The sequence below is a fragment of the Abramis brama genome (assembly GCF_963993115.1).
Source record: "Abramis brama genome assembly, chromosome: 7".
NCBI classification, from domain to species: Eukaryota; Metazoa; Chordata; class Actinopteri; order Cypriniformes; family Leuciscidae; genus Abramis; species Abramis brama.
Window position 1 is genome coordinate 40,320,060 of NC_139969.1, and position 26,702 is coordinate 40,346,761.

Genomic DNA, 26,702 nt, shown 5'->3' on the forward strand with positions numbered 1-26,702 from the left:
AAATGAAGTTTTATGTAACAAAGTTCGGGAGGAGCACGTTCAGGTAATCAACCAATCAGCACAAGAGGAAGCTGGTATATGGGCCTTTATCGGGCCTTAAGACATGCTTTTAGGTAAATAATGCCGCAAACACCAGTAAATTGACTAGCTCAAACCTTAGTAAATCACTTTGCATGATTCATTTAAAAACTCTCCTCCCATAAATTTTGCGTCTGAAAGGGAAACTCCTACAAATGCATATGCAATAAGTTCAGCTACAAAAATAACCTTGTCCACGCCTTTTTCAGCGCAAATTTTTCACTGCTTGTCTTAAGTAAATCCTGACAGTAGTTTTTTAACGCCAAAAGAAGGTTTGCGCTGGAGTAAGCTGTTAGTAAATCTGGCCCTAAGAGGCAATAGCTTTACCTGAAGACTGACACCTTTCTTGCACTGTAAACCCTTGTGTAGAACAGGGCTGTTCAATCCTGCTCTATTGGGGGCCAGTGTCCTGAAGAGTTTATTTACAACCCCAACACACTCACATAGAAGGTTTAAAGACCTTGATTAGCTGTTTAATTAAGACTGAAGCTAAACTCTGCCAGATAGTGGCCCTCCAGGAGGAGGATTGGAAACCCTGTATATATTATTTTGAAGGAAGTGAGCAAGAGAGGAAACTAACCCAGAAGACATCTCTCTTAGGCATCTAGCTGTGAAGTGTCTGGAAGGCTTATCTGAGCATCTGGTGGCATCTCATCAGTGCTGAGAGTTTGAGCACAGGCTTCCTGTAAGACAGAGAGAATGAGATGATTGATTAAAAACAAAAAAAGACCTTAGAACCAGCTGAATCACAGCTCATTAGAGTATTAGTTGAGTATTAGTTGACTATTATAAGTTGACATGTACTTCCAAAGTTACTTATAGTCAGTAGAATGTCTGTTGGAGGAGCATCACAATAAAGAGTTAGCAGATATTAAGCAGACAGTCTACTAATACTCTAATGACAGTTAGTTGACATGTAGTTGCAACTTATTATCAACAGAATGAAAATATTAGGTTTGACCAAAAATCTCTTGTGAAACAAACATAACCATTACCAAAACGTCTGTCTCATTGACTGAGCTGTCTTCTGCAGCCAGGAGTAATGGCTCTGTTGAAGGGGACATGGTGTCCTGCTCAGGACCAGGAGTAGCACCTATGGAAAGGGAATCAAATGAGTAAGAATAATGCATGTCACATGATAAATCTCAATCGTTGGCCGTAGTGTTTTGAACTCACAAGAGTCAGTTGGGGATGGTGATATCGATGACCCTGAAGTCAATCTCATCTGTGAAAAGTCAAGTTCAGCAGCGCAGTCTATGATCTGTTTCCCAGAGGGCTGTGCAGTGTCTTGTTTGCTTGTGCAGATGTGAACAGCTATGGATTGCTCCTGGGGGTCCGTGTTTAGGGTGTGCTTAGAATCTACACAGTGCTGAGGACTCATGATGTTGGACGAAGCCTCGGGAGGTTCACAGGAGTGGGGGCGCATGGCAGCTATGGGGACCAGACCCTGAAGCACTGCGGCTGGAATTGGATGTGCCCCCATGCCAACGGTCTGGGCTGGGACGAATGCCCATTGCTGCTGGCCAGTTGCTGGAGAGTGGAAGAGGTTAGCCTGACCCCAAATCACAGGCTGGCCTCCAGGAAGCATCTGGGCCACTTGCAATGGGGCCTGAACCCCGAAGGCCATTGGACCAGCCTGGGAGGCAAACGATTGTTGGGTCCAGTGAGCAGCCTGGATAGTACTCATGGTCATATAACCTGAGAAGCAAGAACAACCAGTTTCATTAATGCCACTGTTTTTAAATTGGCTGCACTTTGATGAAAAATAAATTTTAAAGTGGAACGGAGTAACTCTCAATAGAAAATGGCATTTGCCGTGTTTGTTACCTGAGGGCACGGCCGGTGGGCTAAAGTGAGTAAGGAGTTCTGGGCGGAGCTGACGGCGTCTCCTTCCAGGATCCACTGTGGTAGCAGGCGACGCTGGCATCTGTGATGAATATTGATGTCATGTTTGATATTTGACTCTACAACAATTTACATTATTGTATCATAATACATTGCACACTCAATAAATCATTAGAGCATTAGAGATATCACTGTGATATTACTAGGACTGCCAATCAGAAAACAATTATTTAAAATTAAATTCATATAAATTATGTATAGTCAGAATTTACATTTAAATGGGTCATTAGATTTAAATTATTTCAATATGTTCCTTGAGGTTCACTTGTAGTGTTAATTTCTGCTAAAAAAACAAAACAAATATATGCGTAAAAATATATATATATTTTCAATTTTGACTGAGCTGAAATGGTCAGATTTTAATGGGTATCTCCTATAAGGCTTGTCAGTAAAGGGCCACTGTTATGATTGGCTAACATCATTCCATAGGAAACAGTATCACCGCCCACTTGCTATTGCATGTGAGTAAGTGTTGTCCATATAAAACTATCATTTACAGAAAAAACTTTATGTAATTACGGTTCAATCAGATTCAATACAGTTTGCTCAACAGAAGTGCCTCATTTACCAAACAATCTGCAGTCAAATGCTCTGAACAAACATATAGTCCTCCGACACGATCCACGACACCATTAAAATAAACCTTCCATTGGTTTCCAACGCTTGGATCCTTCTAAAGTATGTACAGAGACGTAAACGAGCTGTTTAAACTAGACAATCAAAGCAAACGTTCTTTCACTCTTTCATTTGTCCTGTTGTCAGCAGACTTGGGCGTGTGGAGTACGTCTCGGTTAGACAAATGCTTTGACTATAATGCGGATGACGTTTAAAGCTATAAAAAGTGCAGGATGTTTTAATGGTAAAAAAACATGTCAAAAGAAAAATTTGACCACTTTAATGTCATGAGCCCTTTAAATTTATTCTGACTTGTAACTATATATGACTGGATTTACAACAATTTCTTCAGATGTATAAATATATATTCAGTTTGACAACTGTATACTCAGATTGTATATAATTAGGTCATCGCAAACTGGTGGTTTAGTGGGGGTGAGGTTCTTTTAGCCGTATTAACAAACATAATTTGGGAACTATTAAAATATCTAATTTATTCAGTTTGCATTAAGTGAGGCTGACCTCAAGGTTAATTGTTCTCCTGGGGTTTACTTACTGAAAGGATGTCTGGGGGGGTGGCCATGTCACCGAAAAGATCAAACTGGTTTATATTCTGCAATACATTCAGGGAGAAAGATAAAGAAGATATAAAGCCATACTGGAAGGCATTCTACAACACACAACTACAACTATCTGCATGAGTTCAAAGATTACGTTATGATTTTGAGTTAGTGTTCACTGAGGAGAGCAGTCCACAAATGGAATAGTTATTAATCAGTTAGTGGGTCGACAATGAAATTATGATTCAACAGTAGAAATACAGTAACTACTACACATGCTATAGTGATTAACAAGGGAAGGCTTCAATGAAGACAATGATTACATTTGAAGGACACCAACAACTGAAGGGAATCAGCCGACAAACATTTAAAAAAACTAAACTGAAGGTACAAGCAATGAGGTGGAGGATCATCATTTAACCAGAACCCAATGTGAATGTAAAACATAAAAAAAGAAAACCAACACAATGATCATGTTCTATAGAAAAGCAAGCAAATCACACCAGAAGACTCAAAGACTCAAGCAAGATCAATGTTTGGCGCGTGTGAGCAAACATTGCAGAAGCGTGACTGGTATGTATGCAAAGATTAGCTCCAGGCACTCGATAGGCTCCGACTGAATGAACAGACAAGCAATAACACTCTGTGAAATGGACTGATAACAATCATTTAACATGGATTCATTCTTGGTGAAAGCAATGCTCTGTTTTGACTTTCACAGATCTGTCTCGGATTTTGCAATGTATGCGTGGATCTTAATTGATAAGACTGTTATAAAATAATAACCTCTAGAAATTTTAGGAAGACATCCCTCTTTCTGAAATTTTCAATCATGAATGTTGTTGTTCAAGCCAATCATCATCTTTATTTCATTGGGTCCAAAAAACCTTCATTAAAAATACTTGTCATTAATGCAAGTTGTACCTTATTTCTATGGTCCACTTTAGACATTCTACTAACTATAAGTAACTTTGTTGACATGTTTCTTGAAAGTTGCTTATAGTTAGTAGAATATCTAAAGTGGACAATCGAAATAAAGGTTAACCATAATGCATTGCAATTGTCACATTAACCTTTTCTAAATCCATGCAGTACATCCATTCTAGAGGTGAACCCCAAAAACAAACCTCTGTTTTATTTCCCCCTCATCCATTTCCCTCGTATAATGAAAGACTCACAATGTGTACAAGAACAAAGAAATATTTTTAGTGCAGTAATCGCTTTCAATTCGCTATGGGTTTCAGAAATAATCCCTTGAGGTCTTAAAACGAAGAAGGGGGAAGGACACTGAGAGGTTTGTTTGCTGGAGGAGAGGGACAGGGAGGTTGAGCGAATGTTTGAGACATGAGAGAACCTACAGTCATAAGATGGTGTTTTGGAACATCATAGATCCCGTCTTTCTGATGACTTGTGGGGACCTAAAAATTATAGTGAATTAACAACACAAGGCTACTGAACAAGGCTATATGTATTGTAGGTATGTTAGAGTATACTTTTAATCTGACAGATTATTGGATATTTTAAATGTTTAATTTGGGGAGACATTATTAGAGGAAATTTATTTTCAGATTCCCCCATCTTTGTGATGCTATGTCTGTAGAAGTGTGGGCGGAGAGGGGAGTGGCTCGAGGAAGTACCTGGTAAACGCTCTCCTCTGATTGGTGGAGGGGCTCGTGTCCAGCTTCAAACACAATGTACTACAAGGAGTTGGGAAAGAAAATGAGAAAGGCCCCATAGGGAACCAATCAGACAGAGACAACACTAAGAACATTCAATGATGACCCTTTATCCATAAAAAAATATATTTTGTATCTTTATCCAGAACTGTAGGGTGGCCCTATTTATTTCCACAGGATAGAAAATCAACAATATCTCATTCATTTCTTAGTTATTTTTCTGTTGTTTCCTCTACTTCTCACAAAAAACACCTCAGTAATCTCACAAGTCCCCCATTTTCAGAAGAGATGCCAAGATACCAGTCAGCAATCAAAAGTCAGAAATCTCAATATGTCAAATTTTCCTAAAGTGATCGGAGATGCTTTTCGATTTTTTTTTATCTCTCTACTCTTAATGTATATTTGTTACAAATTCTCCTAATTTTAGGATAAATCTATCTACAAAAATGAGAAGTTGATACTTTACTAACAATTTCATTAATACTGCCCACACACGACACACTGTTAGCCCTGATTGCAGTTAATAGAGATTGAAAGTTTGAAATCAGAGGCAAATCATGTCTCGTTAGCGTGAATGACGATCACTAGGTGTGAAGTGTCAAAGACATGATCTGAGAGATGCCTGAGAGACATTTAGCAGGTTAAATATCTAGTCCTGCCTTTGATACAAATGCTTTCACTGGAACTGGCATCGCAAATTGAAAAGCAATCCAACAACTTTGGATTCATGACAACCAAGTCATGTAGCGTATGGGCAGTATATGTCTCTTGAGCAAGAACATTTTCTCTGATAATATAACACAATAATTATAGAATTCAGCAGGTAAAAACACTGGACTTTTCCCATCACAAACTGATGCAAATTCTTCAAAGCTTAACTAAACCAATCTTGAGAGCTTCTATCTTAGGGATTCTGCTTGGAGATATAATGTGGATGTTAAATTGTTGGTTAAAGTTGTCTGTATTCAGTGTGAGCGCGAGAGCACTGGGTTCAACACATCAGTGCATCCAGTGGGGCTGTTCATGACTCTCAGTACAACATATACACACAACCACAAAACATGACTGCATATCAATACACTGCCAATGACAGGAGCTGAATGGTTAACAGAAGTTGTGTAAGCATCAAGTGCAAACAATATCAGCAACACTTAAATGGAGTTAAATGATAATAAAATCACATAGAATGCCAGTTCTTAATAAAATCAGATTAAGTTTATGATAACTGAGATTGACAAGTACTCACCTGATAGACTGGATCATCAACCTCATCTTCCAGAATCGTCTGTGTCAGTCATTAAGAAAAACAGGCATTATTGGAAGTAGCATTTTAAAAAACTTCATGAATATCTGAACATACAATATATTAAAAGAAAGAACAGAGCCTCTGATAAAAAAAAAGAAAAAAGTATTCTATCTTCATGCATTCTTTTTATCAACACTTAAATGTGGGTAAGTTTCATAAAAAAGCAATATTTTGAAGAAAAAAAGCTGAGGAATTCGTTTTTGTCAACAGGGTTCCTGCAGGTTTCAGTTAGTCAAATTTAAGACCTTTTTAAGACATTTTAAGACCATAAAGATTGAAATTTAAGACCTACACGACGCATTGCCAAAAAAATATTAAAATCAAAGAATTAATTTTATTTCAATGAATTCAGTAATTGAAAAAGAATTAACTTAATTTACAGATAAAGCAATCACATTAGTAACATTCCACACCCAACAACGCGTGTCAGAGAAAAGAACAGAATCAGATATAATTTTTTTATAGAAAATTGTACTTTGCATATTATAGGCCTACTGTAAAAAACACATAATTAGTTGATTTTAGTTGATCATAGTTGATCATAACTAGAGATGAAATGGCATGAACATTTCATTTAATTATTATAGTGCCAAAAATTATCACTGTTATCACAGAATCCTGTTCAAAAAGTACTAATACTAGTACACAATAAAATCAATTCACCAAGTTTTATGTCGAAAAACAGCAAATAACAAATACAATTAGCATCAATACACACTAACATAAACATTAAAATAATACGATTAAAAATGATTTTAAAATCATGCCAGATTTTAAAAGTGTCTTGCAACATGTTATATACTAACATGTACAAGTTCAAATAAAGTTGACAAAAAAGGTTTTTATAAAAAGATAAACCTCACATATTTCAGACTTTTTTGACTCATTCTTTTTATAAAAAATGATTTACTGACATTTACAATACACTTTAGCTTATCTTTTATTATTAATAGTAAAATTCGGTCCGATTTTCCCGTGGCGTCTGTCGTTGCTATGCAACCATGCCCTGCGCTCTCCACAATGACAAAAAAAGTTTTAGTGGCTAATGGATTTCCACCGCCGAAAAACGCTTGCTGTAGCTCTGTTACAAGATTTATTTACGGAGAAGAGAAAAACACCCGTAGTGTTTGGGTGCACCCCCATCCTTCATGTCTTTTTTCATGTCGCTGCGCCTGGAAAAAAACGAGCGCGTCGCTTCAGTTATGAGCGCGCTTACCGCGCGCCTACATTTGAATGAACTTGAGCGCGAAAAAGACGCAAAGATTTCGTCCACAGATGAAGTAGATTGAGATCATCAACACCCTCAGAGTAGTCGTTTTCTCTTCATGGGGTCGACATTTCATTCAGTAACGTTAGGCAGTTTTGATTTATATGTTGTTTAATGTTTGATGCTCAAGTAATCTTCTATCATTTGTTTCTGCTTCTTCACCTGTGTTTTGATCAGGAGATTCTGTTCTCTTTCAGAAGATGTGTAACAGCGCCCCCTACCGTGTAACAGTGAAAACATGGATTGAAGACAATTTCTGTCAATGGCGGGGAAAGAGTTAAAGTCCCTCTGTGGTGAAAATCCAGCTTTTAATGTTGTTTATATGTCTATGTGCTGTTCTTAATATGCTTTAAGACAAACCATGTGTAAATTCATAAGTCGACAGCATTGCTGAGTATTTTCTGCTTAAAACTTGCATTGAACCAAAGACACGCTCAAACTTTATAAACGAAAATAACTGGCTTCCGGTGGCGGTCGGCGCGCGTTCATGGAGATGAATGACGTCGTGACGTAGAGCGAACGTAGAGTTTTGTTTTGCTCTGCTCTCTGGCTGCGCTGTCACGCTCGGTCTACGTCACGACGCTTCCTGCGTTACGTCCTACGTCATATGCCAGCAACCATCTCCATGAACGCGCACCGACCGCCACCGGAAGCCAGTTATTTTCGTTTATAAAGTTTTAAATATGTATATTTTTACGACAAAACTGCACGGATTACCCTCAGAAGGCCTTCGTTTATCCCCCTGGAGCCGGATGGATTATTTTTGTGAAGGATGCATGCACATGTTGCGACTTGAATCAGCTGGACCCCATTGCTTCACATTATAACCACTGAAAGATCTAAGACATTTTCTAAAATAACTGAAAATGTGTTCGTCTGAAAAAAGATTGACATATGCATCTCGAACGGCTTGAGGGTGAGTAAATCATGGCTTAAATATCATTTTTGGGCGAACTATCCCTTTAATATCATTAATAGTTGAAATTAATGGGCCGATTAACTGACAGGATTGATAGTATATCCATCTATCATTAATTCATTACTTGCAAAACTAGTTTGTTTTTCCTCCCCTCTACAAAATCTTCAGTGACATTAGTGACGAAACTGAAACATCCCACTATCTTCAGTAAAAGTTGTGCTGCTGTAAACATAATTTACAGGAAACTTAGTCTTTTGTATTCTTAACATGTTGGTAAACAGTCCTAACAATGGAAGAGTTGTTCAGCCTGTGGTCAAGTTAAAAGGAGTTGTAAACTTTGATAAATCTCTGAACCATCTCAATAAGTTGGCCATGTATCCCTGCGGCCCTAAATAGATCAATCGTTCTGCAAAATGGATGGATGGATCTCAATAAGTTGTCAATGTTTTCTTTAAGGAATGTTTTACAGCAATTGTATCAGAGAAATTGTTGTTCAAAACACCCTCTTGAATGATCATTTATATTTCATAAGAGAGATGGTATGATTAATCTGATTTATATGTCTGTAATTTCTGGAAACCTTGTATGGCATGAAGCATATGGACAGCAGAAATACATTCAGAATTTTGCCAGAAAGAGTCATCAGCAATTAATAAATGATGTTTTTGACTTAGTTCATGATCTTACCTGATAGATGGCTTGTTCACAGTGCTTGTCCTTCTGAGACTTCTTTTGTGACTCCTCCCTCTGTTTGATGTCATAGACCAGGGTGAAAAGGTCACGCAGGTCCAATATAACCGGCTCTGCCTACAAGAGGATAACTGAGGTTAAAGAAAAATAGTGCCACTTTTAACAAGCAAGATTAATTTAGGAATATTAACAACTAACCGAATGGCTTGTCTTGATTGCCACAAATTTGTGGTTGCCTTTTTTACCGCACACATAGCCAAAGGCGCGATGGTCCCTTGTGTCTTTGGCAATGTAGGAGATTTCGTGTACAGAGTGATGGTGTTGTAAGACCTGAGGATTGGGGATGTTATCACATCATTATATATGTAAGGAACAGTTACTAAAGCAAGACCATTTTCATATTACCAGTTTTTCAGGCAATTTTTTTTTTAAACAGCCTCTATTCAAAAGTCGAAGATTGTGATGAAATTTGATGAAATTGAAGATTGAAAAGACTGGTTTTGTGAAAAAAAAAAAAGAAAACACTCAGCACTTTCTGAATGCCCTGTATAGCTGTGTTTGTGCATCACTGCCTGATGGTTGCTAAAACTGTAATGTAGGAAACTTATTAAAGACATGATTCATATTCATCAGTCATTCAACATGCAGGAAAGTCATTGAATTGACACTGAGGACAATTCAGTTTTGATTCAACATCATCTGTCCTCTGTGGGTTTGCAGCGAGACACGCCTGTGTCACATACAGAGATTCACAATCTCCTTAAACGCAACAGAGATTGTTCCAAACTGTGAAGCCCACAAGCGGTTTTTCCAGCCATTTTTTCCATCCATCCCATGCCTATGATATGTGTTGTGTGAATTACAGTGATTCTGTGAATGACCGCTAAACGGCAGTGTAACCCAATGAGCTGGAACGTGGACGGAGACTAGACGTAGTTCAGTTCAGTTATGGAGTTGGAGATGATCGGTTTACATGCTTCCATGCATTAAAAGATTGCTGTCTGGATTCAGTTCTTGCTTTATTCTTTAACACACCTTACAACATAACATTATGCCTTTTAAATGCCATGCATCAATTTGCATGTGCCAGAGCTTTATAGACAGTGTTGTGTGCTTGACTGGCCTGCAGTCCAGATTTGTCTTTGACGAATAGTGCAACATGAAGAGGAGAAACAGACAACGACGGCCATGGACTATTGAGCAACTTAGGTGTTGTATCAAGAAAGAACGGGTTAACATTCCACTTGCAAAACTGCAACAATTAGTATCCTCGCGTCCCAAATGAGTACAATTGAAAAACGATAGGTGATGTAACAAACACAGTGGTAAACATGCCTTCCTATCCAACTTTTTTTTGAGTGTTGCAGACATATTTAGTTAAATCATAAAACTCTAGATGTAATCTTACATGTAATCTGGACACAAGCTGATTGACTCTGCTGATTCAGCAGCCAGTGAGGTTCCTTGGTCAACATTTAAATAGCCTTTCTGTAAACTAGTCCATAAGTGCACTATTAGTTCCTCTGAACCCCTCCACCTCCCCCAGCTCCTCCAGATCTGCTTCAGGATTTATGTTTGTCTATGTATGCAGCAGCAGCATGTCTTACATGCTCACAGTCTGTGTATATATTGGCAGTAGCAAGTCCATACTTGCTCTGCATAAGAAAGTAGTGCATAAGAAAGTAGTTTTACATGCAAGAGCATGAAAAAAAAAAAATCCTGAAAAGCGCCCTAAACATGACCTGAACCCAGGGTTGTGCTGTAGTACTGAATATCAGCATGGCTGTGATTATCTGCTGTCTCCTGCCTACAGATGAATCACGGTTATGATGATATTCAGTACTTGTGTTCATATGATATATAACTGCCAGATATCAGAAAATTAATTTTAGAATCAGAGCAGCGTTTATCTGGCACAACAACACTAATAAAACTAGAGTACACTTCTAGAAAACTCTTACCCCTGATCTCTCATCATAAATCTTGATTCCACCAAAAGACACAGTTAGGAATATTCTCTGTTTGTGGTTTCCTTTTGATCGTGCCGAGGCAGCAATTCCCTGCAGCAATAAACAGATGAAACATAAGCATGAGAAGAATTACAAGCAAGCATGGATAAAAACGTAGTGTAAAGATGAATTCTCACTTTATCAGCAATATGTTGACAGACTACCGCTTAAGCGGTAGAAGATGGATGGATGGATGGATGTTGACAGACTTTGAATAGTGGGGTTTTGCATATGGTACATAGTGTTCTGTTCTGCATAGTTTGTAAGGTCACGCTTGTTACTCATTCAGCACTTCTAAAGGGATGAATTTGAAAGGGATGTGTCTAGTTTGCTATTTTCTCTGACTTCTGAGGGCAGAAAAGAAACAGATCATTGTATTCACTCTGTTGAATTATTAAAAGCGATTCTAAACACATTGCAGGGTCACTTGGACCAGGTTTGAAACCTTGATCTGTCTCAAGGCAATGCTAAATGGCTTAGCTACAGTATATACATAGAGTGCATTCAGAAAGTATTCAGCCCCTTTAATATGTTCACATTTCTGAATGCACTGAGACAAGAACATAGGGAATACTGCAGCTTATATGCAACCGAATCTTTACCTTCAGCTTCATCATGGAGTCCTGACACAGCTTGTCTCCACGTGTGGTCGTCACATCATCAATCCCAATCAGCTTGGCCTTGTACCTGATGCCATCGCCTCTGAAGCGCTGAACCAGGACCTGCTCGCTGCGATCCTGACCTACACACACAGGATAGATAGATGGAGTGAGACTTTAATTCATTAAAGCTGATATATCATGTCGCCTTTAACCTTTAGAGATAGTGTTATGCTGGAATATTTAGCATGAATATGTGCACATAGATCATTGTGTGGTAATGTGATACACACTTTGGTCACTATGACATTACTTTCTGACAATGTTTTGACAAATCTTGGTAAAATTCCTTTTTTTTTTTCGAATCTTGGCTGACTATTTTCAACAACTACCGAACATTTTAATTGGTAAATGCTGATTATTCATGATATTGTAATTTTGTGAATTTAAGATATTTCCTGATGTGATGATGCAGAATGAAAGTCCATTTGTAGACTTTAATGGGGTAGTCAGGCATGCAGTGATTCAAAATAAAAAGACAGGTACACGAGGCAAACAAGTCCAAAACACAAAGTAAAGAGGCAAAAAATGATAAACACAGGTACAGGCCAGTAATCCAAAACAGGCTAACCAAACAAACGCTCAGAAATGCAGACAAAAATGGAAAGAATTTGGAGAGAGTGGAGGTGTGACAGTGTGACCGATCAAAGGCGGATATCGCAGGATTTATACTTACGCTAATAAACTGGATGTAATTTAAGTTCTGTTGCTTTCATATGAAAATAAATGTAATGAACAAGACACCCCAAAGTTCCATTTGAAAGACATGTTTATCAATACCCTGGAAATCCAGAGTTCTCGCGAGAGCACAAGTTGAATTTGCTCAGCGAGTTTACTCTGGCGTCGAGTAAAGATGCTCATTAAATATGCCCTTGTATCCGAGCTGCACCAATCACATCGGGTTATCTGATATAGGTGGGCCAGAGGCGAGCTAAACAGATGACGACAGCGCTGTGACGTCGAAGTCATTAGTAAACATTGCAAGATGGCTCTGGATGAACACCAGTTGTTTGAAACGGCTTTGGCCGCTACAATGAACGAGTCAGACTTGGCTTTTTATCTAAAAAAGGAACAGAAGACGGCGCACGAATCGTTCCTTTGCAAGAAGGGCGTTTTTGCTGTTTTGCGACCAGATACGGCAAGAGTCTAATCTACAGTTAGCTCCGATGGTAGCTAAGCGTATGGGGCTTGTTGTGATTGCTCGTAGTGTTATCCATTTGCGTGCAGTGAGATTTTCAAATGCATGCTTGGTGCCGCCCCTCGAACTGGCCGATCTTCATTAGACGATTGTAAAAAAAAATAGATATATTATGCAGGTGTGTGTTTGGTTGTGATTATGCGTTGTGTGATGGTGCATCAGTGAAGCCCTATCGCAGGCAATTGACCGTTCGCAAAGAGCCGCCCCCTTTAGTTACTGTTGCTACGTCCGACAAGCGGCGCCGCTCTCACGCCACACATCGTTCTCATGCAGTGAAAAATACATCGCAGAGCAAAGAGGACGCTGACAACGTGCTGACAGACAGGACAGAGCAGGTTACTTTTAATATGAAACAATGTCTCAACTTTCAAATTTGGTCATTTTTTAAAGAAATCTAAACAATGAATACCGTTTTGTAGCTCTTTAATGTGTCTTGACAGATCGCTGTAGTGCCTCAGTTAACCGATCATCTCTTCCTTCTGGTTCATATATTTCATCAAATAAACATGAATGAACATCAGAAGGAATGTTGTTTCAACCCTGGAAAGACGTCAGTACACACCGTTTTTCAAGTTCAAATCCACCGGTGTTAATCTACTAACTCTCCTGACTGCTTTGTTGGACAAAATGGCGTGTGGCGGATTATGATTGGTCAGATCGCCTGTCAATCAATTAGCTAATTGTTTTTTTCACAGCATTTTATGGATCACGTAAAATATACATGGATATTAGAAAATGACCCAACCACCTGTCGGCTCAAACTCAGAGGCGGAAATTTCAAATCCTCAGCCTAAATAATTGATATTACAACCGTACCTGTGTGCATTTTCAGTGGCAGAAAACGTGCTTTTGTCTCTATTTGGTATACTAACCGAGACTGGCTTGAGTACAGCATAAAAGTGGATGTTGCGATTTGTTTTTGCTGTCGTAAGTTTAATGTTGGCACGAGCCGTGTGACGGACGCTTTTGTGAATGCTGGCTAGCGTGACTGGAAAAATTCCAGTGAAACAGACTGAGGATTTCACAAACACAAATCTTCTGAAGAGCACCTTTCTTCATACACAATGTGGAACGAGCGAGAAAGACTCGCAAGCACCGGAAAAGAGATCTCAACTCTTTTAAACGCAGACCAGATGCAAAAGAACAGGTACAAGGTGTCCTCCATAACAGATGTTATTGGCTATTTTTGTGGGAAAAATGAACAACCTTTACATGGGAAATTGGATGCTTTTGACAACATGGCAGGAGGAGGCAGTGGCCCTTTCCTTTCTTTGCTGGACTATACAAGCAAAAATCAGTTACATTTGGTTGTAATGCACGTGATGTCAGCGGAGGTAGTGCACTACAAGGGTGAGAGACTCAAACGGCTTCTTGAACAAAGCTTAACAGGCCATTTAGATACAATGTCCATCGTTCTGAAAAAAATCAGTGAGATCACATCTCTTCTGACTGAAACTGATTCTGTAAAAGCCCACGGTCCAGAGCTGCGAATAAAAACCAATGAGAACCAACTCCTGATCTTTGTAAACCTTGTGCATGAAGTGGTGGATCATCACTGGAATATTGTTGGATCCACCAAATAACCTTCTGTAGGGAGAGGACACTGAAACTTTGACAGGTCTGGGCACGTGTTTGGGCAATGTGGCCAGTTTAAAAGAGTGTTTGCAGAAACTTCGATGTGATGAGGGATTTACAAAAGTGTGGGGGAAAGCCACGGCTGCTGCCGATGCACTGCCGAGATCCACGACCCCAAAGCCAAGACGCAAACAAGAAAATGGACAATTACTTGGTGGAAGAAACGACCGATTAAAAGGAAGGATGACGTAGAAAAAGCACTTAAGAGACTGCACTACAGCTTTGAGTGATTCATTTCTGGATCCTGAGACTGTGAAGCATATCATGGACCTGATACAATCACCAGATGTTGATGCAGAGTTTGATGTCGCAAAACACTTTTTGAGGTCGCAAAAGGAATCAAATACAGTCACAGATGGGGAAACCTGGACCACAAGATTATTTCTCTCCAAGTACCACAAAACTCTGCAAACAATGCCTAGTGTACTGCGCTCAATCATGCTCTGACTTTCAGCGCTTCTACCGCAACCTGTGAGAATTCATTCTCCTCTCTGCACAATGTTTTCATGGTTTCACCACCACAGACGCTCAATTCTTCACAAACCGAAGGCCCAGTTAGTTCAGCTGGCTTTTGAGAGGGATCTTACTCTTCATGGAAGGACACCATTTTAAGGAGGTTTAATGTTCGCACACGCTGCCTTCAGCTTTTTAATAAGGTAAGTTATGTGTTTTATTTATTTACTTACACAAGCCTAAATGCCACTCTTGGTTATTAGAAAGGAGCATTAAATTCAGTATATAATTGTCAAAGTGTTGTGACTGTGCTGATACTGATTAGTTTGTGTTTTTCTTGTTCACTTGTCCGGAAAATGAGCCGGTAGCTTGTGCAGGGTGTATGAGTGTGCACTTGTACTGATGTGGTAGTTTTATGCCTTGTTTTTGCAAGTTAATGAGGCTGATGGTGTGCCCTCCAGTTGGGAGCCGCTTGTCCTCCTGTTATTTTTGTTCTACTATATAAAACATAGCGTTCTTTAAGCAGTTGTGATATAATTTCTTATTCAAAATAAGTACCTACTCAAGAGAGTATGCGATTTCAGACACAGCCTGTGTGTAAATAATGAGGTGATGATGAACAGGTGTGGAAGGCAGTGCATGATGGGATTTGTAGTCCATGATTGTCAATATATGGAGATTTCATTTTCATGAGGGGGCACACTTTTTTATGATCTACGAAACAGACATTAACCAAAAAATTCTGTATTTAGCCTAATATAACTGAAATAGACCAAATTCTATATTAAAACAACACCAAAACACAAAATATTAGCTAATTTTCTGATCATAGGCGGAGAGTGAACCAACACCATTAGGATATGCGCTTCCCCTTTAAAAACATTTACTATATGCAGGATTTGGCATGGCAGAAAGCTCGCAAAGATCGCTCATTTTATTATCATGAAAAAGCGGCTATACAACATCATCGCAATCTCACAAAGTTCCATTATAATCAGTGAAGTTGATGCACAATGAATGTCTTATTTTTTACTGCTTACTATAACGAGAGGATGTGCGCGTGTAAAACTCAGAACACCGCTCAAAACACCGGAATTTCGCAATATATTATTTTATTACGGAGAAAACTGGCCCTAGACCAGCCTTTATAGACGGCCTTTCCCTCTAAAAGCAAGCAGAAGCATGAAATCTTGTTTCTGCCACAAAATAAAAAAAATTGCGATTTTTTATCTCACAATTCTGACTTTATAACACTTTATTCTGCGATAACAACCGGCTGGATGTACATGATCCCGCTTATTACACTTGCCACATAAGTAAATAATTAATTAGACACGAAATATTGATCTGAGTTTAAATATTTTATTAGCTCTTTAAACGCAAAGCTTCGGCGGAGAGAGCAGTTTCAGATCAAACTAGAGGAACATTTAAGAGATACAGTATACAGTCATACCACTTATTACACAGCATTTCACCACATTAATAATTATGAAGATAAGAGATATTGATTTCAGATTAAACTGTTTTAAAATCTGACCTGTTTGTATCTCATAATCCAACAGTGTACAAAACAATAGTCACAAAATGGCCGCCGCTGCGTTTGTATGAAACAAGAGAGCGAGTTCACGATACTGCCTGGATGGCATAATTAAATAACTGTACACACAATATTGATTTGAGTTTTAATATTTCAATTAGCTCACCAAACTCAAAACTTTCACGAGTAAAAACCTTCATAGCAAGCGTAAACCAGCGACTTCATTTACCTGGATAAGCCTGTGTTATCAGTTTTTACCAGTTGTTATCGGGGAACAGCATTCGCGATTGACTAATCAGATTCAATTATTCCACAGAGCCATATAATAATCAAAAGATAACCAAAAGATAATTGAACGGAAATTACTCCACAGAAAACATGGCCTTTACAGCTTTTCTTCCATTAATTCATACTAGTGCAAAATGCCCGTGCAAAATCAGTTTTTGTGCGTGTTTTTAGTAATTGTTGGTTTGGTGCCCGTGAAAGAGACTGTGAACGCATTGAATTCAGGGAGCAAACAGTGTAGCTGACAGAGTGTTTATGTATACCACAACCTTCTAAGTGCTAGTGCAAAATGCCCGTGCAAAATCAGTTTTTGAGTGTGTTTTTAGTAATTGTTGGTTTGGTGTGTTTGAGTGCTCATTGTTACAATTACACAGCAAAAGTTCAGTGACATTTTTATTTGTGCATGGTAGAAAGCACACAGTGAACTCCGAGAAAACGCTATGCTTGAGGAAACAGTTTGTGAATAGGCTACTACAAATGATGCCCGTGAAAGAGACTGTGAACACATTTAATAGGATATGTTTAGTTGGTGAATAGCATAGGCTACTATTACACAGTAGCGATAACGTTAAGCGCACCAGAATGAAATATAATATTCAGAAGTAAACAGCATAGCTGACTTACAGATTCAGTTAACATCCACAAATGAATAAGCGCGTCGATTCAGGGACCAGTGCAAAGTGCCCGTGCAAAATCAGTTTTTGTGAGCTGATCACCGTCAAAAAAGTTCAGGAGATATTTCTTAGCGACGGCTGATTTCAACAGTTTCAATATAATAAAAAATAACTTTTATATTGATTCAATGGATTAATTGCATTTTGGAAAAAAGTGTTGCATTTTTGGGGAAAAATTATCCGTTTTTATAATAGATCTTTGAAAATCAAAATCTGGATTTGAATTTTTTATGTTATTATAACCTAAAGATGCTATGTGAAAGTTTGAAACAGAAAATAGTCGTTTTCATCTTGCCACTTTCTTGGTAAAGAAAACACATTTTTACTCAAATTAATCAAAATGGATTTATCACGTTTTGGAACCAAACTATAATATTCAGAAGTAAACAGTGTAGCTGACAGAGTGTTTATGTCAGAATGTTTATTTTTAAACCACAACCTTCTTGGGGCTTCTTTGACCGATACAACCCTCTAATGTCAGAATGTTTATTTTTAAACCACAACCTTTTAAAAATGATATGTTTAAAGATATCTTTAGCATTTCTCATCCAAACAACGTCAAACTTGGCGCTGCACTTACTCGTGCCCGTAGCGAGACACCTGTCAAGTTTGAAATCCATCGGACTAACGGTTCGAGAGATATGCGGTTAACAGACACACACACAGACACACAGACACACACACAGATCGACAGACAGACAGACGTTTCTGTAATTTATAGATAGATAATACACCAGATTTTTCAGATTCATATAATGTCAAAGGTTGTACATATGTCTACTCTCGTCTTTTAAGAGACAGTTCATTGATAAGATATATATCTACACACACTCCTGGGCAAAAGCAAATGGACCAAGCCCAAAATGGCTAAACACTAAGCTTTTAAGTGTCTAAACCACAAATTATTAGTCAGGAAATTATCTAAATTTAAGCAAATGCACAACTTAAAAAGCCATTGCTGTCTCAAAACATCAAAAGGCAAATTCACACCACACAGACAAACGCCAAAAAACAAGCTGGCAGTTGGATTTATAATTTTATGAAAAATAACTGTCATGTTCACACTGTCCTAACAGACACTGTCAAACACTGATTGAACATGGTCAGTCAGGTGAAAACAAACCCCAACCAACGCCAACAGACACCGACAGGGGGTAACACACACTGATCCAGCAAAACCCAACAAACATGTTTCTTGGACTTTGTCTGTGCCATGTGAATTGGCTTAAAGACAGAATGAAGTTTTTGGCAGAATATGGGAAGTTGTGTGTGGAGTGATGAATCACAATGAAACACGAGTTGCATGGTGATGCTCCAGAGAATCTGCTGAGAAATATAATAATAAATGCATCTCTAGCACAGTAAAGCATGGAGGAAGACAGGCCTTTTTAGCGGCTGGTGTTGCTGAGCTACTTCACTGTGAAAAGTCATTTAATGCATTGGAGGACAGGAGAATATTGCAGGATGGCTTGCTTCCCACAAAAGAAAAGTTGTTATCTAAAGAGGAATGATCAGATGTTATCTTTCAATGCTCCTGCTTAAAGTGCAAAGACAACCAAGAAGTGTCTTGAGAACAAGTCCATCAGGCTCATGTTTTGGCCAGACTTGAACACTTAAAAATGTTTCTGTCTTTTTGAAGCCATTAGCATTGAGTGGAACAACACTGACTCTCCTTCCTGGAAAAAGTTGTCTTGTTAATTTCCTGACCAGTGATTTGTGATTAAAATGGTTAGGACCAATGAAAGACCATTAAATATTTTGCCATGACCTGTTTTTCTTTTTCTTTTTTTTCTTTTTTTTTTAGCTCAGGAGTGAATGACCTTAAAGGGATGGTCCGGAGTAAATTCAACCTAGGGTCCTTTGCACCATGACCTCGAGCCAAACACCCCCCAGAAGCCTTTTTTCCCTTGGTCGAACATTATTAAAGTTAGAGCTTATTTAGAGATATCAGCCGAATGGCTTAGTGCAGGCCCTAATGGATCCTATGATGTATCTCGTAAATTACCCCACTAATAATGCCCAGAATGGCACCAAAATTTTACAGTAGTACAAATAGGTTCTGTACTCATAAAACGAGGCATTGAAAAGTTTGTAAGTACATCAGGTGTTTATTTAAATAACACTTGCCTGACGGCTCATGCTACCGCTAACCCGGACGTCGACGTCACTTCAGTGGTTTGGGAAAAGCCCGTAAAAGTCCTGACAGAAAGCGAGTTTCAGCTCAGCACATAATAGTTAAACTTTAAACTGAATAGTTAAAAGTGAATGCACTACAGCTGTGAAATTTTGCCCAGTATGCACAAGAATATAAATACTGTCATTATTTACTCCTTTTCGTGTAGTTCCAAACCAAATATGGATAAAACACAATTTTGTTAGCAGCAGCATGTGAAAAATAAATAAAAAATAAATAACATGGTAAACATGGAAGGGTAAAACTGAACTAACATAAAGGACATGTAGCTGTCAACTTTTATGTATCCATTAAATCACTGAATATATGTGGATATATATCAAACATGCTTTAAATATGCTCTTAATATATATATATATATATATATATATATATATATATATATATATATATATATATATATATATATATATATATATATATATATATATTATTTTTTTTTTTTCTAAACCTGCTCAACACTAAAACTAAAACCCATCAATTAAACATGAGATACATTTATTAAGATCAGAACATATAGGTGAACCTAATGAAGAAATGCCAAGGCCATATTTCCTCCATAAATTAAAACAAAGAAAATATAGCTTATTTTAGGACAATTCAGACCATTGTCTTGTTTTTAACAAGACCATTGTTATTAACATTATTTTCAAGCAAACAAAATTATGTGATTCATCCATATAAACTGTGCTACGGTTTGAAATATTCTGTTCTATGCTCACATGAAAATGCATAATCCTATTGGTTCCACAGCAGTGAAAGTAGATCAGTGACTCTCCTAGGGGAGCATGTGTCAGCCATCAACTGCTCAACAGTTCTGTGAGTGCAGGACAGATGGCAGCATATGGGGAGGAGGAAGACACTCTCTCGACGCCCCAATCTGTCAACAGGCTGTTTAGTTTTTGGAGGCCTGACACAGAAACTCGTTGACCTTAAACCCCCAAGAGACAAATTACCAGATATGCCTCATATTCAATGCAGAATATTCAGCACTGTTTCATAACAAATCAGCTGGGCTCCAAAGAGAAGTTAGGACATAACACCATGTTTTCAGCTGCGTTCACACTAATGCACAGATCTCTTTTGAAATATAAGATGTGGTTTGTCCTGTCTGTTTAATCCCTTAAGATATAACGCTCCGGTTACGACTGTAACCTCGGTTCCCTGAAGAGGGAACGAGCGTTGCGTCGAGTTTGACGCTATGGGAACGCTTTGCGTGATGACGTCTTGAAGCACATGTAAAATCAGTCCAATGGTGTAGCGGGACGTCAGAGGCGGGTGACGTCACGTACCAGGAAGCTATAAAAGCCGGCCTGAAGCAGGAAACAACAGCTTAGTAAAGTCTGAAGTCGTGCTGACAGGCATGAAGGAGATATGGCAAGGTGACGCAACGCTCGTTCCCTCTTCAGGGAACCGAGGTTACAGTCGTAACCGGAGCGTTCCCTTTCAAGGGAACTCGCGTTGCGTCGAGTTTGACGCTATGGGAACGTCTATACCAACGCCTCCATAGCTACAAATGTCTGTCCTGTGTGAAATCATGAAGAGCAGCACTAGGATGACAAAACATGAGACCCTGGAGCAGAGTCTAGATCCAGAGAGTAGAACCTGACGAAAGTGTGCGGTGAGGACCAGCCTGCCGTATCACAGACATCCTGTAGAGAAACTCCTGAAATAAGGGCCTTAGAGGCCGCCATGCTCCTTGTAGAGTGTGACCGGACAGCCAAAGGAGAAGGCTGCCCAGCCGCCTCATAAGCAAGTGAGATAGCCTCGACCACCCACTTGCTCATTCTTTGCTTAGACACCGGCCCTCCCTTGTTAGGGGAGCCAAAGCAAACAAACAACTGATCACTTCTGCGCCACAGGGCAGCTCTGTGGACGTAGGCGTCTAACGCCCGAACTGGGCAAAGCAAATTATTAGCCTCCTGGTCCGCATTCTGGAAGGGAGGAGGACAGAAGGCCTGCAGAATAATAGGTCTGGCCACATTAGTGGGGACCTTGGGGACATAACCCGGTCTGGGATGGAGAAAAGCTTTCACCATACCCGGAGCAAACTCTAAGCAGGAAGGAGCAACCGACAATGCTTGAATATCCCCAATTCTCTTAAGAGAAGAAATGGCAAGAAGGAAAATAGCTTTCAAAGTCAGAAACTTTTCCGAAACCTCCTCAATGGGCTCAAAGGGGGCCAGGGACAGGCCTTGTAGAGCAATGGACAAGTCCCATGGCGGCACCCTAGAGCGGACTGCAGGCCTCAGCCTCCAAGTGCCACGAAGGAAACGAGATACCAGAGGGTCCTTCCCCACAGACATTCCACCCAAAGGAATGTGGTAAGCACCTATGGCCGCCACATAGACCTTTAAAGTGGACGGGGTCAGACCTGCAGTGAACCGGTCCTGCAGGAACTCCAGCACTGTACCAATTGGGCAGTGGACTGGGTCCAGCCGACGGTCACTACACCAAGAAGTGAATACTCTCCACTTCAGGGCATAAAGTTTCCTCGTGGAGGGAGCTCTGGACTGCAGAATGGTCTCAACAACCTCAGTTGAGAGACCTGACTCTATGAGCTGGGCCCCCTCAGAGGCCAAGCCCACAGGTTCCACAGTTCTGGGCGGGGGTGAAGTATTGAACCCCCTGCTTGGGACAGAAGGTCCCTCCTGACAGGTAGCTCCAGAGGAGGCCCGTCGAGGAGGGACACAAGGTCGGGAAACCATACTCTGCCCGGCCAGCGCGGGGCTATAAGAAGCAGGCAAACCCGGTCCCTGCGAACCCTCTCCAGAACTCCCGGGAGCAGAGCAACTGGGGGAAAGGCGTACAGACGAAGCCTCGGCCACGCCTGTACCATAGCATCCAGTCCGAGAGGAGCTGGATGCGTGAGGGAGAACCAGAGTGGACAGTGAGACGTCTCTCGAGACGCAAACAGATCCACTTGTGCTTGGCCGTACTCCCTCCATATCAGCTCCACCACCTCGGGGTGGAGCCTCCATTCCCCGGGCCTCGGCCCCTGCCTCGACAGAGTGTCTGCTCCTATATTCTGAACCCCGGGGATGTAGGCTGCTCTGAGTGACAGCAACTTCCCCTGGGACCACAAGAGGATATGGCGTGCCAGATTTGATAATGGGCGCGAGCGCAAACCCCCTTGGTGGTTGATATAGGCGACTACCGACGTGTTGTCCGTATGCACTAACACATGGTGTCCCCTGAGGTCTGTGACAAAGCTCCTCAGAGCCCGGAAGACAGCTAACATCTCTAGGCGATTGATATGCCAGGAACGATGATGGTCTTCCCACAGACCTTGAGCTGAGCGACCCTCCAGGATCGCTCCCCAACCCGTGAGGGAAGCATCCGTCGTTAGCAGTCTGCGACGACAAGAAGCTCCCAACACTGGGCCCTGGGACAGGAACCAAGGTTTCTTCCACATAACCAAGGCACGTAGGCATCGCCGCGTGACCTTGATTGTGCGAAATGGGTTGCCCCTCGGGGAAAACCCCCTGGTCCTGAGCCACCACTGCAGGGGCCTCATGTGCAGCAGTCCAAAAGGTATCACGTTGGAAGCTGCTGCCATGAGACCCAACAGTCTCTGGAACTGTTTGACAGTGAGTAGCTGGCCTAGCTTTACACTTTTCACAGCTGCAAGGATGGACTCTATACGTGGCGGTGACAGGCGCGCCTGCATCGACACTGAGTCCCAAACCACGCCTAGGAAAGTGGTTCTCTGGAGTGGAGAAAGCACACTCTTCTTGGCGTTCAGCCGTAACCCCAGCTCTTTCATGTGGGCGAGAACAACATCTCGATGTTGAACCGCCAACTGATGCGACTGAGCTAAAATCAACCAATCGTCGATGTAGTTCAAGATGCGAATCCCCTGAAGGCGCAGAGGCGCCAGAGCTGCATCCATGCATTTCGTGAAAGTGCGGGGTGATAAAGCTAGGCCGAATGGAAGAACACGATATTGGTATGCTTTGCCCCCGAAAGCAAACCTCAGGAACTTCCAATGACAAGGACGGATGGAAACATGGAAATATGCGTCCTTGAGATCTATCGTGACAAACCAGTCCTCGGACCTGATCTGTGGCACGATCTGTCTCAATGTCAACATTTTGAACTTGAGCTGCATGACTGACTCGTTCAGAACTCGAAGATCCAAAATGGGACGCAATCCCCCGTCCTTTTTTGGAACTATGAAGTACCGGCTGTAAAACCCGGTTTCCCTGTCGGAGGGAGGTACATATTCTATGGCCCCTTTCTCTAACAGAGTGTTTACTTCCTGTTCCATAACCAGAACCTGCTCGGGGGCCACCACAGTGGGCAGAACCCCCATAAACCGAGGTGGGCGTTTCCCGAACTGAATCAGATACCCTTTTTCCACGGTCTGCAGGACCCAACGAGAAACATTTGACAGTAGCTTCCACGCTGTCAAAGATTCTACTAGAGGTACCAGCCTCTCGAGACTGGTTTCTGGATTTTGTTGTTGTTGAGCAGTCAATTCGACGCCCTGTAACGGCGCACCGGCAGGGAGCGACCGAACAGACTGCTCTAACACCCTCCTCGGAGGGGGCGGGCATCCCGAGGCCACTACGTTTCCGGGTGGTCCTTGAGATATGTGCTCGCCGGAGACCGCTGCGCCCTGTAACACCTGAGGCGGCAGGGTTGGCAGAACGGTCCCCTGAGGGTACCGAAGAGAGACGGGCACCGTAAAAAGAGGTGTTAACCGCTCTGCTTCGGGGGGGACTACCCTCATTAATCCTGAGCCCTCGGACGTCAGGATTTTTTCCCAGCAGCCTTCTTGGCGGTAATAACGGTCCGCAGATCCGTTCTACCCCTCGAAGACTGCTGGGTTTGAGCGCGCCCTCCGTGTCCCCGAGATTTTTGTGGGGGAGCACGAGAGGACACACTCTGTTTTTGAGTGGCACGGTGTTCAGCGCTCTTTTTAGAGGAGTGAGGCTGCTCCCGCTCAGCAGCCTCATAGAATGAACGGCGGGGGAGAAGCTTTTGCAATGCAGCTGCCTGTTTAGCAGCTTCCTGAGATTTAGCTACCGCACTGTTTACTGCATCACCAAATAAACCAACAGTGGAAACCGGAGCATCTAAGAGAACGTGCTTTTCTTTCTCTTTTATATCGCTCAGATTGAGCCACAGATGCCTCTCAGTGGCCACCAGGGCTGCCATAGACCACCCGATTGATTTAGCGGTCTCCTTGGTGGCCCTGAGAGACAGATCTGTGGCTCTGCGAAGTTCAGCCACTGTGTCAGGACCAATTCCCCCGCCCTCCTCTAAATCCCCCAATAATTCTGCCTGATAGGCTTGCATAATAGACATCGTATGCAGACACGCTGCAGCTTGACCAGCGGCTGCATACGATTTATGAACCAGAGATGATGTGTATTTTACTGGCTTAGAGGGAAGTGAAGGAGCTTTCAGGGAAGATGCCGTTGCTGGAGAGAGATAGCTCGCAAGCGTCTCCTCCACCTTCGGCATCTCCCCATAACCATATTCTTTATATTTATGAATGGAAGAATAGTGGGATGTTTGTGGTGCATACACTCTGTATGAAACCGGTTTTCCCCACGATCTCGACACCTCGGTGTGGAGATCGGGAAAAAACGGAAGGCTTCTTCGCTGAGGCTGTGTACGAGATGGCAGGAAGCGTTCGTCGAGCTTGCTTTTCGAACAAACGTCCTGCCTATCCTCTGGCCACTCAATAGATAATCTGTGAACTGCTCTAGTGACAACATCGAGCAATTCCTCAAAAGCGTGAGACTGAGGTGGCGAATCCTCAGACTCAGCTTCAATACTAACAACGTCCAGCTCCTCAGAGCTGGACAATTGCAGTACTGGTGCCTCCACCGGGGGGGAAGAAACCGCAGCGCGTGCTTCCACACCCTGATGAGAGGCACTGGATCTATCAGAAGGATGCTGAGATAAGGCAGAGCCCGTCTCAACATCCACTGACAGATCCATCTGCGAACCCCAGGTCTGAGATCGACGCCGTGCCTCGGCAGCGGCGGGACCAAAGCCCTGGGGAACGTGGTCGGGATTGAACCGAGCCAAGCGGGATCGGAGCGTACGCAAAGGAAGCGCACAGCAATGCTCACAGTCACCACCCTCGAGTGCTGACTGGGCATGCTCCTCTCCCAAACAAACAACACAAAGAGTGTGTGTGTCACCTCCCGTTAAATAACGCGGGCAGGGATGGACACACACTCTAAACTGCTGCTTGCTCGCCATACTGAATAATATATATATATCAGACAACACCAAATAAGACAGACAGATTTCAACACAGAGCGCTACTGAAGACTCAGAAAGCTGTTGTTTCCTGCTTCAGGCCGGCTTTTATAGCTTCCTGGTACGTGACGTCACCCGCCTCTGACGTCCCGCTACACCATTGGACTGATTTTACATGTGCTTCAAGACGTCATCACGCAAAGCGTTCCCATAGCGTCAAACTCGACGCAATGCGAGTTCCCTTGAAAGGGAACTGAATGTGTTTACATTAATTTCACAACCTAAAAGCATTTTTAAACTCAAGTACATTTAACAACACGAAGTCACTCTTCACAAAGCGCACGAGTATTTGAAATTGATAGCAGCCTCCTGTCAGTGAGTAATGATTTGAATATACTATAAGTTAAAATAAATTATATCAAGCCCATTGCATTCCAAATTACATAAATGATGCTTTCGTAGATCATGTGTGAAGAAAATGCAGGTGGGCGAGACAACACACTGCAAGAGTAACATCAAGCATGAGCTTTCTCCCAGCGCATATCCTGTGCAATGAAGCCCGCGAATGTCCTTGTAAGTCGCTTCAACCTCTCCGAACTTTATGAAATATTATTTTACGGAAGGTTCGTGTGGTGTGTGTGTGTGTGGAATTGGAAGCAAGCAGAGAACGGGTGTTTCTATAGCACACACAGCGTCATCGCGCACCTGTGGTTAAACTGCTCAGAATCATTGGAGAGAGAATCTTTTCTCCCACCCTATTGTATAGTATGACCAACACAATATTAGATAGATAAAATATAAACGGTTCTTTCCTGTAGGC

General features: G+C 41.4%; 1 protein-coding gene across 3 annotated transcripts in view; it reads right to left on the bottom strand.

Annotated features, from left to right (window-relative positions):
* Positions 1-26,702, bottom strand: part of dab1b (DAB adaptor protein 1b) — a 50,726-nt gene that overhangs the window by 2,530 nt on the left and 21,494 nt on the right. Inside the window, exons 3-14 of one of the 3 annotated variants that reach the window (XM_084121108.1) lie at positions 11,628-11,767; positions 10,978-11,076; positions 9,215-9,346; positions 9,014-9,133; positions 6,081-6,119; positions 4,796-4,855; positions 4,517-4,576; positions 3,155-3,211; positions 1,906-2,005; positions 1,255-1,776; positions 1,074-1,171; positions 659-761 (exon numbers count right to left, since the gene is read on the bottom strand). In XM_084121108.1, coding sequence (XP_083977234.1) covers positions 675-761; positions 1,074-1,171; positions 1,255-1,776; positions 1,906-2,005; positions 3,155-3,211; positions 4,517-4,576; positions 4,796-4,855; positions 6,081-6,119; positions 9,014-9,133; positions 9,215-9,346; positions 10,978-11,076; positions 11,628-11,767 — 1,514 coding nt within the window. In that variant the 3' untranslated portion in view covers positions 659-674. The remainder of the gene's footprint in view (positions 1-658; positions 762-1,073; positions 1,172-1,254; positions 1,777-1,905; positions 2,006-3,154; positions 3,212-4,516; positions 4,577-4,795; positions 4,856-6,080; positions 6,120-9,013; positions 9,134-9,214; positions 9,347-10,977; positions 11,077-11,627; positions 11,768-26,702) is intronic. The other 2 variants (XM_084121109.1, XM_084121110.1) reach the window with 2 other exon arrangements.